At 47.8% G+C, this 13,635-nt stretch overlaps 1 protein-coding gene across 1 annotated transcript in view; it reads right to left on the bottom strand.

The window, feature by feature from the left end:
- The window catches only part of TMOD1 (tropomodulin 1), an 85,099-nt gene that overhangs the window by 17,713 nt on the left and 53,751 nt on the right, over positions 1-13,635 (bottom strand). The window contains exons 5-8 of the mRNA XM_021691172.2: positions 11,081-11,170; positions 9,985-10,115; positions 8,186-8,293; positions 3,008-3,151 (exon numbers count right to left, since the gene is read on the bottom strand). Of these exons, the coding sequence (XP_021546847.1) occupies positions 3,008-3,151; positions 8,186-8,293; positions 9,985-10,115; positions 11,081-11,170 (473 nt within the window). The remainder of the gene's footprint in view (positions 1-3,007; positions 3,152-8,185; positions 8,294-9,984; positions 10,116-11,080; positions 11,171-13,635) is intronic.

Raw genomic sequence — 13,635 nt, 5'->3', positions numbered from 1 at the left:
TGATGCCTGCTCCTGACTGAGATTGCTTCCTCAAAGGCCCCCCATCTGTGGCTTGCTGAAGCACCTGGTTCAATGATCATTTCTGTACTTGTCTGCCTTCCCATCCAGAGTGAAATCACCGGAGGGCAGAGCCAGAGCCTCATTCATATACAGAGCCGAGCACAGCCCTGGGGTTCAGCCAGCACTCAACAAACACTCAGATGGACCAAAAAAGAGGCTCCCAGGATGGTGGGGGGGGGGAGGTGGTGACCAGAGCTCTAGCCTCACACCAAGGGAAAGGGACCGCCGAAAAAGCCAAGCAAGACCCACACAAAACCATAGTAGGAGTCAAAAGGCCAGAGGGGCACAGTTCATGGACTGTGGAATCACATCAGCCTGGGTTCGAATCTTACCTCTGTCACTTACTGTGTGACCATGGGCAGGTTACAGAGCCTGCCTGGGCCTTAGTGTCCTCATCTACAACACAGAGTGGGTTATAATACCCACTCACAAAAAGTCTTTGAGAGCATTAAATGAGATAATGGATACATGGCACCTCCTCAGTAAATTAACTCTTAGAACACTGTGTGAACTCTCTAGGTCACCTTTGGAGTAATTATAAAAGTTCACAACCTCATAGTTACTATCTGTCATTTCCTTAGAAGTAGAAATTCTTATGATCCCCATTTTGTAAGTGAGGAAACTGAGGCTCAGGGAAGTGAACACTCTCACCGGGGTGTTCAGTGAGGGGGAGGGTGCCGGTCAGCACTGGCTCTGAGTCTGGACTCAGCCGGGGCCGACAGCAGCGAGAGGGAAGGTAGGCAGCTCACTCTCCGTCAGCTGTCATCACAGGGACCAGAGGCCAGCGCTCTGGGTCCCTTTTGGCCAACATTCTGCCCCAGGAGTCAGGTTTCAGCTGACGCTGGGTAGACCCTGACTCCCTGCCCAGCCAGGCTTGGAGTCCCATGAGTAGCCAATGCCAGGCCTTAGTCCCAGGCTGCCCTTAAGCCTGCCGCATGCCTTCGTTCCAGTGGATCTGCCCCTCCTGCCTGCCAGAAAGCAGGACCAGCAGTGGCCGAAAGAGTGGGAATGGGTGATGCAGCAGCAGCTGTTGGCATGCGAGAGATGCAGGAGTCCCGTGCAGCAAATTCACCCGACAGGGCTGCTACTCTTTATATGAATCAGAGAAAAGTACCTTCTCTGGGTGAACAAGCCCCACGCGAAGGCTTAAAGAGTAGAGTGTGGGTTGGATTTTGCCCCCTGCCCCCTGTGCAGTGAACAACATACACAACCACCCAGGGCAGCCCTGCCTACCAAGCACCATGGAGAGGCCAAGTTCCGAGCTGAGCACTGAAATAAAGAGATGGCTCAAATACAGCACAAGCTTCTGAGAAGCTCATGGGAAGCCAAAGTGCCAGGAGAATACAGGGAGGGATCACTTAACCCTCTCTGGAGAGAGGGTTAGAGGCCCTAAGGTAGGCTAATGGGAGAAAGTAGTGATATCCAGGCTCTCAAGAAAAAAAAAAAAGTTGGATTTATAGTGTTTGTCAATATCCATAGTGTAAATGTTCCCACCAGGAGCGACTTCAAGGTAGCAGCACGCCATCCCTGAGGTGGAGTGAGGAGAGATGCTTGCAATCAGCTCTGGCAAGCTAGCTCTGGAACACCGTTCGCTGGGAGGAGAGGCTTCAACTGAATCCAGAAGGAAGAGGAGGGATTCTCCAGGCAGAGGAGGGGTAGGGGCAGGAGAGGACATTCCAGGAGGAGAGAGAACCAAGAGCAAAGACATGGAGGTGCACAAGGAGAGAGTTTTCGAGGGGTTACGGCTGGGAAGGGCTGTCAAAGCCTCTGGAGCCCAGTGATGCTTTAGTTCTGGACTCGCACAGGACCACGTGCCTGCCATGATTCATAAGCTGCACAATAAGTTTTGTGCACTTTTCCATATGTGTGTGTGATATTTTACAGTAAGGATGAAAAGTACAGATAGTCTCATTCAGGAATAACTGCTATCTACAATTTTGTTATATTTCCTTCCAATCTTTTTTCTATGCACGTATTTATATGACCATCCGGCAAACATTTTGAGGTAGGAAAACAAAAGTTCCCTATCCAGAGCCCATAAAGAAGAAAGCATTTTAACATGAAAAGCAATGTAGCGTCATGGAAAGAGTGTGGGCTTTGGAATCACAGACACCTGAATTCGAATCCCGCCTCCCAAGTGCTAAGTGGGTGGTGCTGAGAAAGTTGCTTGTCCTAGCCTGTCCAGGCTGCTTCTCAGCTGCAGACTGAGCAGATAATACCCACATCCTGCAGGGTGGTTAGGAAGGTCAGAGATGATGTGTGTAAGGTGCATCGCACACAGCCCAGCCCACCATAGACCCTTAACACAGACAACATATAAGATATGGTAGCCAGCATCATCTTAGAAAGTCAGAACTGAAAGAGTTGCCCTGATAATAACTGTCTGAACCACAGAAGTTACAGAGAAATGGTAACCCCATTAGGAGAAAGTCAAACTAGTATTTGCCCAGAGAATAGACTCAGTGGTAAGGAGACTGACTCAAAAGCCCACTGAGTGGGGCTGGGGGAGGGTGTTTGAAGAAAATAGGGATATTTAGCCTGGTGGGGAAGACTCCAGTGGTTTATAAGATCTGTGCCCCAGATGTGTCCCATGTGCAGCAGAGAACAGAATTAAATCCAATAAACAAGACTTGCAGGAAGCTGATTTCTACTGGATATGGGGAGGGATATTCTCACTAAGAACTGAAGGGGTGATCTTGGTAAGGAGTGAGCTCCCATCACTAGGGGTATACAAGCAGAACCTGGCAGAGCACTTGATGGACATGATGAAGAAGGAAGATGAGCATGGTGGAGGGTGTGGACCAACGACCTTTGGGGTGCCTTAAGGCTGGGCCCTGGATCTGCTCTGTCCAGCAGCACCTACCCATCCATCCATCAGTACATGGGCAAGTGCAGAACCGTGAGCATCCTGTAGTGAAGGACACGAAGAGACCCTTGTGCATCTAACCTGGTTATCGATTTTCAGTTCCACTAGAGAAGTGTTGTATGGAAGAGCTTCCACCAGGTGCAGGATCCCGGCTCCGGAAATGAAGTTGGATTCCACGTTCAGCGTCTTCAGCACCTTATTTACCTTGAGCATCTCCGCAAGGGCCTTGAAGCACAGGATAAAAGCAAGGGTACCCGTGAGTCACCCTGAGCAAGGCTGGAGCCCCTCTTGGGTAGAGCCTAAAATACTGAGAGGGCCTTGCTGGGAGCAAGAGTTCCTTGCGCACTCCTGCTGCTCGAGCCAGGGACCAGGCAAGACGATCTCTACAACCTCCTTCACGAAGCACAACTCCCGTGTCTCTCCTCCCCTCCAATGCGCCATGGCTCCCAAACCCCTAACTGGAGAATTCCATACCCCTTAGCCTGCATCCAGCCTCGATCACCTGGTTCTCCTCCCTTGCTCGGCCTCAAGGCTCACTGCTCCCTTACAGTCGGGCTGATCTTAGCTTTATGCATGGCTGGTGCTCTCCCACTGCTTTGCCTTTGCTCATCCTGTCCCTGCTGCCTGGGATGCCCTTTCCTTTCTACTTTACTTTGTCCAAACCCTGCCTGTCCTTCAAGGCTATGCTCAATTCCTCTCCAGGAGCCTTCATACTGATGGCCCCAGCCAGCTTGCAGTTTGTAGAATTTATCCATAACCTCCTTCATGGAACTTGTATTCCTCTGTTCAGAGTTGTTTTTATACTGGTGTTGTCTCTGCCATTAGACTCTCTACTCTTGGTGGGATGAAAATGCACCTTATTCATCCCATGGTGCCCACGTGCTCAGCACACAGTAGGTTCTCGGTCATGGTTCACTGAGTGACTAGCGGAGTCCCTACCTCCCTATATACCCTCCACTTGTCACTTCTATTTCCCTGTTGGGATTCCATGGAGTCATTGTTCTCTTCATCTGAGCAGCAGAGAGCAGAGAAGGATGCCTGGGAAACCACCCCACTGGGCAAGTGACCAGGGCAAATGGGAGGAGAGGAGCTCAGGTGGCCCCCAGCACGTTTCAGAGGAATTCAGCCAAGGGGGTGTAGATGACAATCAGAGCCTCTGAAGGAAATGAGGTAATTAGCAGTTGGTGGAAACGATGTGTCATGGAGGAAAGGGGACACCAGCAGCTGATAGCCCAAGATGTACCACAGTGGGCCCTGGTTGTCTGAAATGACTCTCTGAGCCAGGAACGCCCTTCCTACCATCCCTGCTTGCCGAAACCCTATACAGGCTCAGCTCCCAGAAAACCTTCCTTGTTGAAATCGTCCTTCCCTCCTCCCCCTGTTTCCATGTGCCCCCAGGATGCAATGCCGGCTTTCTCTAGGACCCTGAGGAGGTTGGACACTCCTGAGGAGAGGGCCCCAGGCTATGTTCTTTCCACAGCATCTCTTTTGCTCCCCACAGAAGGCCTGTCCAGGCCTGATGATCAAAATATTTAATAACTGATAAGCAAGTGCACCAGGCCAATCCAAGCGAAACAGCTGGTGGCTGAGCAGGTCCTAGAAACCCTGTCATGCCAGGTGTCAACTCTTTTCTGGATCATGGTAGAGGAATGGGGGTGCAGGGAGAGGAGCTGGGGCAGGGAGTGGGGGCACTTACAGAGCTTTTCACTCCCATGTAGAATTTAAGAAACAAATGAACAAAGAAAAAAAAAGAGATACACATAAAAATAGACTCTTAAATACAGAGAACAAACTGGTGGTTGCCAGAGGGGAGGTGGGTGGGAGGATGGTTGAAATGGATAAGGGGGATTATGAGTACACTTAATCTTGATGAGCACTGGGAAACTTATAGAAATGTTGAATCATTATATTGAACATCTGAAACTATTATAACATTAATTATACTTCAATTAAAAATTAATTTTTTAAAAGCATTGATTGCTACTAAATAGACTTCAAAACCAGGAAAGTTATCAGGGATAAAGAAGGGCATTACAGAATGACAAAGGGGTCAATTCTCCAAGAAGACATAACAATCCTTAATGTATATGTGCCTAACTACAGAGTGTCAAGCTGTAAGTAGCAAAAGCTGATAGAACTACAAGGAGAAAGATGAATTACTGCTAGAGTTGGAGATTTCAATAGCCCTCTGTCAGAAATGGAAAGATCCAGAAGGTTGAAAATCAGTAAGGACATAATTGAACTCAATAACACCATCAGTCAACTGGACAGAAGTGGGACATTTAGAGGCTACTTCATCCTACAACAGTAGAATACACATTCTTCTCAAGTTCACATGGAACATTCACCAAGATAGATCACATTCTGGGCCATGAAACACACTTTAACAAATTTAAAGGAACAGAAATCATACAACATCTGCTCTCGGAGCTCAGCTCAATTGAACCAGAAATCAGTAACAGAAAGATAACTTTGAAAATCCCCCAATATTGCATGGTGATTAAACAACACATTTCTAAATAACACATGGGGCAAAAAAGAAACCTTAAGAGAAATTAAAGTTTTTGAACTAAATAAAAATGAAAACATACCTTATTAAAATTTGTGGGATGCAGTGAAAGTAGTGTCTAGAGGGAAATGTCTAGTATTGAATGCATATATTAAAAAAGAAGAAAAATCTAAATTCAATAATCTAAGTTTCCATTTTAGAAAACTTTTAGAAGAGCAAATTAAATCCAAAGTAAGCAGAAGAAAATAAATAAGAATTAGAGCAGAAATCAATGAAGCTGAAAATGGAAAATCAGTAGAGAAAATCAGTGAAGTGAAAAGTTGATTCTTTGAAAAGATCAATAAAATTGATAAGCCTCAAGCCAGGCTAAGAAAAGAGAGAGAGAGAGAACACAAATTACTAATATCAGAAATGAAAGAGGCCCATTACTACAGATCCCATGGAAATTGAAAGGATAATGAAGGGATACTATGAACAACTCTTAAATCCACAGAGGTGATAATCTGGATGAAATGGACTAATTCCTTGAAAGACAATTTGCCAAAGCTCACATAAGCAGAAATAGACAATTTGAATAGGCCTTTACCTACTAAAGAAATAGAATCAATAATTTATAACCTTCCAAAACAGAAATCACCAGGCCCACATGGTAAATTCTACCAAATATTTAAGGAAGAAATGATACCAATTCTCCACAATCTCTTTCAGAGACTGGAAGCAGAGGGAATACTTCCTAACTCATTCTACGAGGCCAGCATTATCCTAATACCAAAACAAAGACGTTACAGGAAAACTACAGACCAGTATCTCTCATGAACATAGATGCAAAAATCCTCAAAAATATAGCAAATTGAATCCAACAATGTATAAAAAGGTTATACACCATGACGAATGGGATTTATCCCAGGTATGCAAGGCTGGTTCAACATTTGAAAATCAATTAATGTAACCCATCACATCAACAGGCTAAAAAAGAAAAGTCACATGATCGTATCAATAGATGCAGAAAAAGCATTTGACAAAATCCAACACCCGTTCATAATAAAAACTCTCGGTAAATTAGAAATAGATGGGAACTCTCTCAACTTGGTAAAGAATATCTACAAAAAGCCTACAGTTAACATCATGCTTAATGGTAAGAAACTGGAAATGTTATTACTAAGATTAGGTACAAGGCAAGGATGAACCCACTCACCATTCCTTTTCAACATCGGAATAGAAGTTCCATTGAAGAAAAGGAAATCAAATGTGTATATATTGAGAAGGAAGAAATAAAACTGTCTTTGTTTGCAGCTGATATGATTGTCTCTGTAGGACATCTGAAAGAATTGACCAAAAAAAAAAAAAAAAAAAAACAACCCTCCTGGAACTAATAAATGATTATAGCAAAGTTGCAGGATACAAGGTTGATATATAAAAACTAATCACTTTCCAGGGCGCCTGGGTGGCTCAGATGGTTAAGCGTCTGCCTTCGGCTCAGGTCATGACACCAGGGTCCTGGGATCGAGCGCCGCAACGGGTTCCCTGCTCAGCGGGGAAGCCTGCTTTCCCCTCTCCCTCTCCCTCTCCCACTCTCCCTGCTTGTGTTCCCTCTCTTGCTGTGTCTCTCTCTGTCAAATAAATAAAATCTTAAAAAAAAAAAAAAAACTAATCACTTTCCTATATTCTAGCAAAGGAACAAGTGGAATAGGAAATTAAAAACACAATACCATTTACATTAGTACCCTCAAAAGTGAAATACTTAGGTATGGAGCTAACAAAATAGGTAGAAGATCCTATATGAGGAGAGCTACAAAAGTCTGATGTATAAAAATAAAAAACTAAATAAATAGATATTCCATGTTCATGGATAAGAAGACTCAATATTGTCAAGATATCAGTTCTTTTCCACTTGATCTACAAGTTCAATGCAACCCCAGTCAAAATTCCTGCAAGTTATTTTGTGGATATTAACAACCTGATTGCTGCTAAATGATTAACTGCCATCCCTGGTAAGCTAATTCTTGCACTTTTAACCTATTAGTGTTGTAATAATCATACTATACTGTCAGCCTTTAGTTGTCTGCATGGCCAAATGGACCGTGTGTTCATGAAAGTGGGAACTATGACTGTAGGTCACAGTTGTATTCTCAGAGCCTAATTCAGTGCTGGACACAGATTCTCAATAAATATATTTGAATATTAAGAAAAAAAGAAAAAAGAATTGATGGTTACTTTATAATAAGTACAATTTAATTTGATCAGCAATATCTTTAAGACTTGGGCAAAAAACAAATAAAATTGATCATCAGGACCCATTGAGTAAGACAATGATTTTAAATATAGAGAAACTGAAGCCAAGGGAGGGGCAGGTCCTTATCCAAATGTGATGTGCCGAGTGGAGACAGATCCGCTTTAGAATTAACAAGACTTGCCTTTAAATCTTAGCTCCACTTCTCACTTGCTGTGCAACTTTGGACAAAGCAAAATGCCTGAACTCCCTGCACCCCAGGTTCTTCATCTGCAAAGTGGGGAGACCTGCATCCCTGAGATCAGGGGTGGCTGTGGATATTAACTAGGATAATGTACAGATGTTGCCTGGGTAATGGCCCTTGTGTTCACATCATCTCCTGGCTCCTGGCCCATTGCCTTTCACCATGCCATACAAGATTCTTCCTCAGTGGGGTTCGGCCAGTCCTGAGGCCACAAGCATCAATCATTCTGCTTCTATGCCCCCCACTCCCAATGCAGCAGAACTGAAAGGTACATACATGCGCCACAGGGTCATTGCTCCGTGTTCCCACGATGCTGAACTTCTTCACATATGAGTTATCTTTCAGGGCTTCTGCATACGCCTTGAGAGTGGGTATGGGGATATTCTGCAGAGAGAAAGGCAGGCAATGAGGAGCAGCCCTGACCAGGGTCAGGCTGGGCAGACAAATGGGGCAGTAACCCTCTCACACATGCAGCCTGATTGCTAGTAGGTCTCTGACCAAAGAGCTGAATAGGCAAAGGGTTTTAGGGCTTTGCCCCACATGGTTGAGATTTAGAGAGAACTTCCTGGTAAACAGATTGGGAAAATCCTCCCTGACAATTTCAGGTAGGACCCACAACTATCTGTGCAGGTGGAAACCAGAGAAGGAAAAATCAAGGCAGAGGATGCAGAGGAGTGTTGTGCCGAGAGCTCAGGACTGGGGTGTGGGAGTGGGCAGGGCCTTGGCCTCTGCCCGGACAACTGGCCATGTTTCTGACTCTGTGACTCTGGGCGAAGTTGCCCCCTCTCTCCGGACCTGTTTCTGGAAAACCAAGGTGGGGGGCTGGGCGCTGCACTAGATGATCTCTAGGAGACATCTGTCCCAAAGGTTCTCAGGTGTACTGCACATCAGAGGCTCCCGGGGAACTTTTATAAAATGCTGATGAGTGGGTCTGAACCAGACCAATAAATTCAGAATCTCGGGGTGGGGGCGGGGTGGGCATTGGCAGAGATTTCTTAATCTTTTTAGGTGGAAACCACTGATCTGGTCCAACTTTCTCACGTGCATAAGGGAAACTGAGGCCTAGAGAAGGATGAGCCTGTGGCCCCAAGGTGAAGGCGCACAGCCACGGCCAGTTCCACACCCCTACGCCACTCCGAGCCAGTGTTCACTGCCAGGGTGCAGAGTTCTGAGCTGTGCCAGGGCCTCCCACTGGCCACACAGCAGACAATAGAGGCACCCGAGAGGAAACCTGGCTGTGTTTGCACGGATCTCTCATTTCAGAGAGTTACATTAGCTCCCCGTGGGAGCAAAGCCTGGGGAGGGAGGAGGGAGGCCAGGTGGAGGAGAACACTGCAGGCGCAGGTTTCCAATCAGATTATGCCATGGGGCTGGCAGCCACTTAAAAGAAAGTGGAGAAGAAAGAAAAGAGGAGCTGGGGAGTGGGGGGACCACTTCTTACCTTACCCCACAGCCTCCCAGAACTAATCCTCCTGGCCTCTGGGCTGAGCAGGTGGGCAGGCAGCTGGTCCTGCTTCTGAATTCCCCCTGCAGCCTGTCCAGGGTAGGACTGCTTGTCCATCTGACCCTCCTCTGCCCTTGGTGGTCACACAGGAAACATCCGACACATATGGGCCCACAGTTCCCTGCCAGGGCTGCAGAATGAGGCTGACCATACGTCTGATAGAGCATGGATGGCTCAGGGCTCGGCCCGTCCCCAGGGCTGTGGGACCCCACATGCCTGCTGGGCACAGGCTTTTTCCAGCCTTGGGATCCCCGGCAGTCAGGTGTGTCTGACTTAGGATTTTTAGCTCGGAGAAGCTCTCAGGGTTTCCAATAACAAGGCAGGTTTCCAGAATCAAAGCTTTGTTGGCCCATGGTGAACCTGGGCCTGAAGAAACCAGGGCTATAGGACATGTTTGTTGACGCTGCCCAGGCCTTTTAGAGGTTTTGCCCCCTTCCTGATCCAGAAGCACCCAGACCCCAAACTGGACCCTGTTCTCTCCGCACAGCCAAGCCTGGGCCACAGGCATCGGGGTACACAGACATGGCTCCTCCCACCCGCCCCAGGTGAAGCTAAATAAAAAGGACTTTACCCGGATATTGTTGAGGTTAACCTCCTCAAGTTTGGGGTCATTGTTCTTTATCCGCTCCAGGGTTTCCTCAACGTCTGTTGAATTTGGCTCTTCATCGGGCACAGGCTTGTACTGTGTCGGTTTGATCACGCCTAGAGTGACCGACAAAAGAGAGGTGGCTCACAGAAACACGGGGACCCTCTCCCTCCACACCGGGATTCTCTGGAAGGAAGCGGTGGCTGGGTTCAGGCACAAGAGAAGACTGCGCATTCCTGGGGCGATGGGTGGGGGGCGGGCAGGTGGGAGGTGGGGTCGGGGCGGGGGAGAGAAGCGCTGGCTGTGCCCTGCTTGGACTCGGCCTTTGCCCTCCTACAAGGACTGGGTGAATGACTGAAACCCTCTGACCTTCTGTGTCTTCATCTGTAAAGTGTCGGTCAGTCACTCTACCTCAGTGGACTCTTGTGAGGATAAAATGAAGCCTGAACGTGAGAGAAGCGTGTAAGCTTTCCAGAGAGGGGGACCTTATTCTTCTGCCACCCTCACTGCTTTTGGGGGCCGAAATGCCAGCTTGGGACAATGCAGTGGAGCAATGAAAACAATGCAATATGGTCACAGGAGAAGACAAGGGCACTCACGGAACAAAAGAGGCACCAGGAGACAGACCCGTGTGGATGTGTAGAAACTCATGATCATGATGGAGTCCCCAGCCAGCGGTGAAGGGATGGGCTTTGCAAAGAACAGTATTGTCCCCGTGGGAGAGCCATTAAAAAATGACAGTTTGATCTCATCTCACACCACACCCAAACACGGACTGCAGGTGGAGTAACAAGTTGAATACAAGAGGCAAACCTCTAAAACTTTTAGAAGAAAATACAGGAGGATATTTGTATCACATTAGGATGGAGAAGTCCTGCATAAACAAGACACAAATCCCGGCAAAGGAAAAGGAAAAGGTGGATAGATTTGGCTACATAAAAATTTAAAATGTCTGCAGTGAGCCAGAAAGCATGAATACGCAGAGGAAGCAAGAAGCGTGGGAGATGTTTTCACTTCAAGGCGTCCTCGCTGGGGGCAGGGGAGGGGGCACCAAAGCTGGGGATCAGCACCGTGTACTCACTGTTGAGTCCCTCCTTGTTCACGATGGAGCTGCTGCCCAAGGCCTGGTAGTACTGCTGGTTGCTCATGAGCGTGTGCATGCCCAGGATAGCTGCGGGGACAGGGGAAGGGCCCGTGACTCGCCTCTGCGACAGAAGAGCCTCCGGAGCATGGACATTCCACACCCCAGGAATTTTTGCTCATGGAAATGGCAAGAAACACTGCATGATTTTAAGTTTTATTTGATTTTTACTCTCATCTCTATTTATGTTACTCTCAGATCTCTACACCCAGCTGAGACTTTTTAAAAAATTTTTTTTATTGTTATGTTAATCCCCATACATTACATCATTAGTTTTAGATGTAGTGTTCGATGATTCATTGTTTGTGCATAACACCCAGTGCTCCATGCGGAACGTGCCCTCCTCAGTACCCACCACCAGGCTAACCCATCCTCCCACCCCCCTCCCCTCTAGAACCCTGTTTGTTTTTCAGAGTCCATCGTCTCTCATGGTTCGTCTCCCCCTCCGATTCTCCCCCCTTCATTCTTCCCCTCCTGCTATCTTCCTTTTTTTTCCCCTTAACATATATTGCATTATTTGTTTCAGAGGTACAGATCTGAGATTCAACAGTCTTGCACAATTCACAGCGCTTACCAGAGCACATACCCTCCCCAGTGTGTATCACCCAGTCACCAGCTGAGACTTTCTTAACCCCGGCCTCAGATTCCTAGATGTCTCCCAATGTCCCACAGGTGCCTCCAGCCCAGCTTGGCCAAAAGAGAACTCGTCCTCCCCAGCAACAGCCCCTTCCTTTGGATCACCTTCCATCTTGGTATCCTGCCTGTCCCCTCAGGGTGGAACCTCAGTCACATGGCTAAGTTCCCCTCCCTCCTAAACACTGTCTCTCATCTGTCCCACCTCCCATTCCGTCGCCTCTGTCCTGGCTGAGGCCCTTCCATTTTGTGGTTGTATTATCACAGCCGTGTAATCACTGCTGTCCTGGCCCGGTCTCTTCCTACCCTCCCCCCGCCAGCATTCAGCACAGAGCAGCCAGAAAGATCTTTCTGGAAAAGCAGATCTGACCACATCACTCCTGTGCTCAGTCAGGCTCTCATCCATTCATTTGTTCAACGTTTACTGAGTGCTCACATCATATGCCTGGCTCTGGGTGGGGTGGTGGTGGAGGGAGGAGGGGGACTGGGGGTGGGGGTTGGGAGGGAGTGGGGCTGTGTGTGGGAGGCAGCAGGGAACACCGAAGTCTACTGGGGGAGAGATGCTAGGCAGGTACCTACACAGTTGAAAACATAAGCACAGAGTATACGTGTTGTAAAAGAAAAGTTCAGTGTGTTCTGGGAGAAGAGAACAGAGGGAGTTGGGATGGGAGGGAGGAGCAGTATTGGCCAAGTCAAGAGAAGGGAGGTAGAACATTTTGGGCAGGCGGAGGGAATGGTGGGTGGGAAAGCCCTCAGCTCAAGGAGTGGAAGGCTAGGGCAGGAATGGGAAACAGAGGATGGACAGAGCTGAGCTGGACACATGGTGGACCGCCACACCCCCCCACTCACTGCATGCTTGCTCAGGGCCAGAGACTATATGTCAGTGATCCTCAGTTTGGCTGCACACTGGAATCACTGGGGCATCTTTTCAAACTCCTGATGCCCAGGCCTACCCCAGACCAATTAAACCACAATCTCTAGGGGTGGGGCCAGGCATCTGCCTTTTTCAAGCTCCCTAGGTAGTTACAGGGGGCAGCCAAACTTGAAAACTGCCTGACACCATCCCCCTGAATCCTCCCAACAACCCTTTGGAGTAGATTTAATTCAAACAGGCACGTTCAGATCCTGCAGGGTCTTCTAGGTTGAGGTAAGGAGTTCGTAGGTCTTCCCCTAGGTGCAGCCAGGAAGCCACTGGATGCCTTAGCAGGGACTGAGATGGCCTGACTCAGTTCCGGGAGTGTCACTCTGGCTGTGTGTGGAGACAGAGGGAGGGAAGGACACGGGGACCGTGAGGCTTTGCAGCCACCCGGGTGGGAGGATGGTAGCTTGTGGCCCCACCAGCCCTCCCTGGGCCAGCTGCTTCAGTGGCTTGTCCCTCACCCGCACCCTTTCTGCTCCAGTGACAAAATGGCCACGGCTCGGTGCGTTCTCCCGCTTCTGTCAACACTGTGCCCTCTACCGGTGACTCTCTCTCCATCTGCCTTGTGCTGCCCGTAGGGTTGCTAGATTTAGCAAATGAAAATACGGGACACTCAGTTAAATTGGAATTTCAGATAGGCACGAATAATATTTTATTTTTTTAAGATTTTATTTATTTGACAGAGAGAGACACAGCGAGAGAGGGAAGCAACGAATAATATTTTAGTATAAGTGTGTCCCATTCTGTATTTGGGATCTACTTATATTAAAAACTTAGTCATTGTTTATCTGAAATTCAAATCAAACTGCGCATCCTGTATTTGACCCAACAACCCTACCTTCCTATCCTTTAAGACTTGGACTAACACTTCTTCTCTCAGGGAGGCTCCTGGGATCCTCCCTCGCCCTCCCTACTTCTCCCACCACCTGCTGTGCTTATCCCA

Source organism: Neomonachus schauinslandi, chromosome 13 (genome assembly GCF_002201575.2).
Source record: "Neomonachus schauinslandi chromosome 13, ASM220157v2, whole genome shotgun sequence".
Lineage (NCBI taxonomy): Eukaryota > Metazoa > Chordata > Mammalia > Carnivora > Phocidae > Neomonachus > Neomonachus schauinslandi.
Note: the sequence above shows the minus strand (reverse complement) of the source record. Positions and strands in the feature narration are given on the sequence as shown.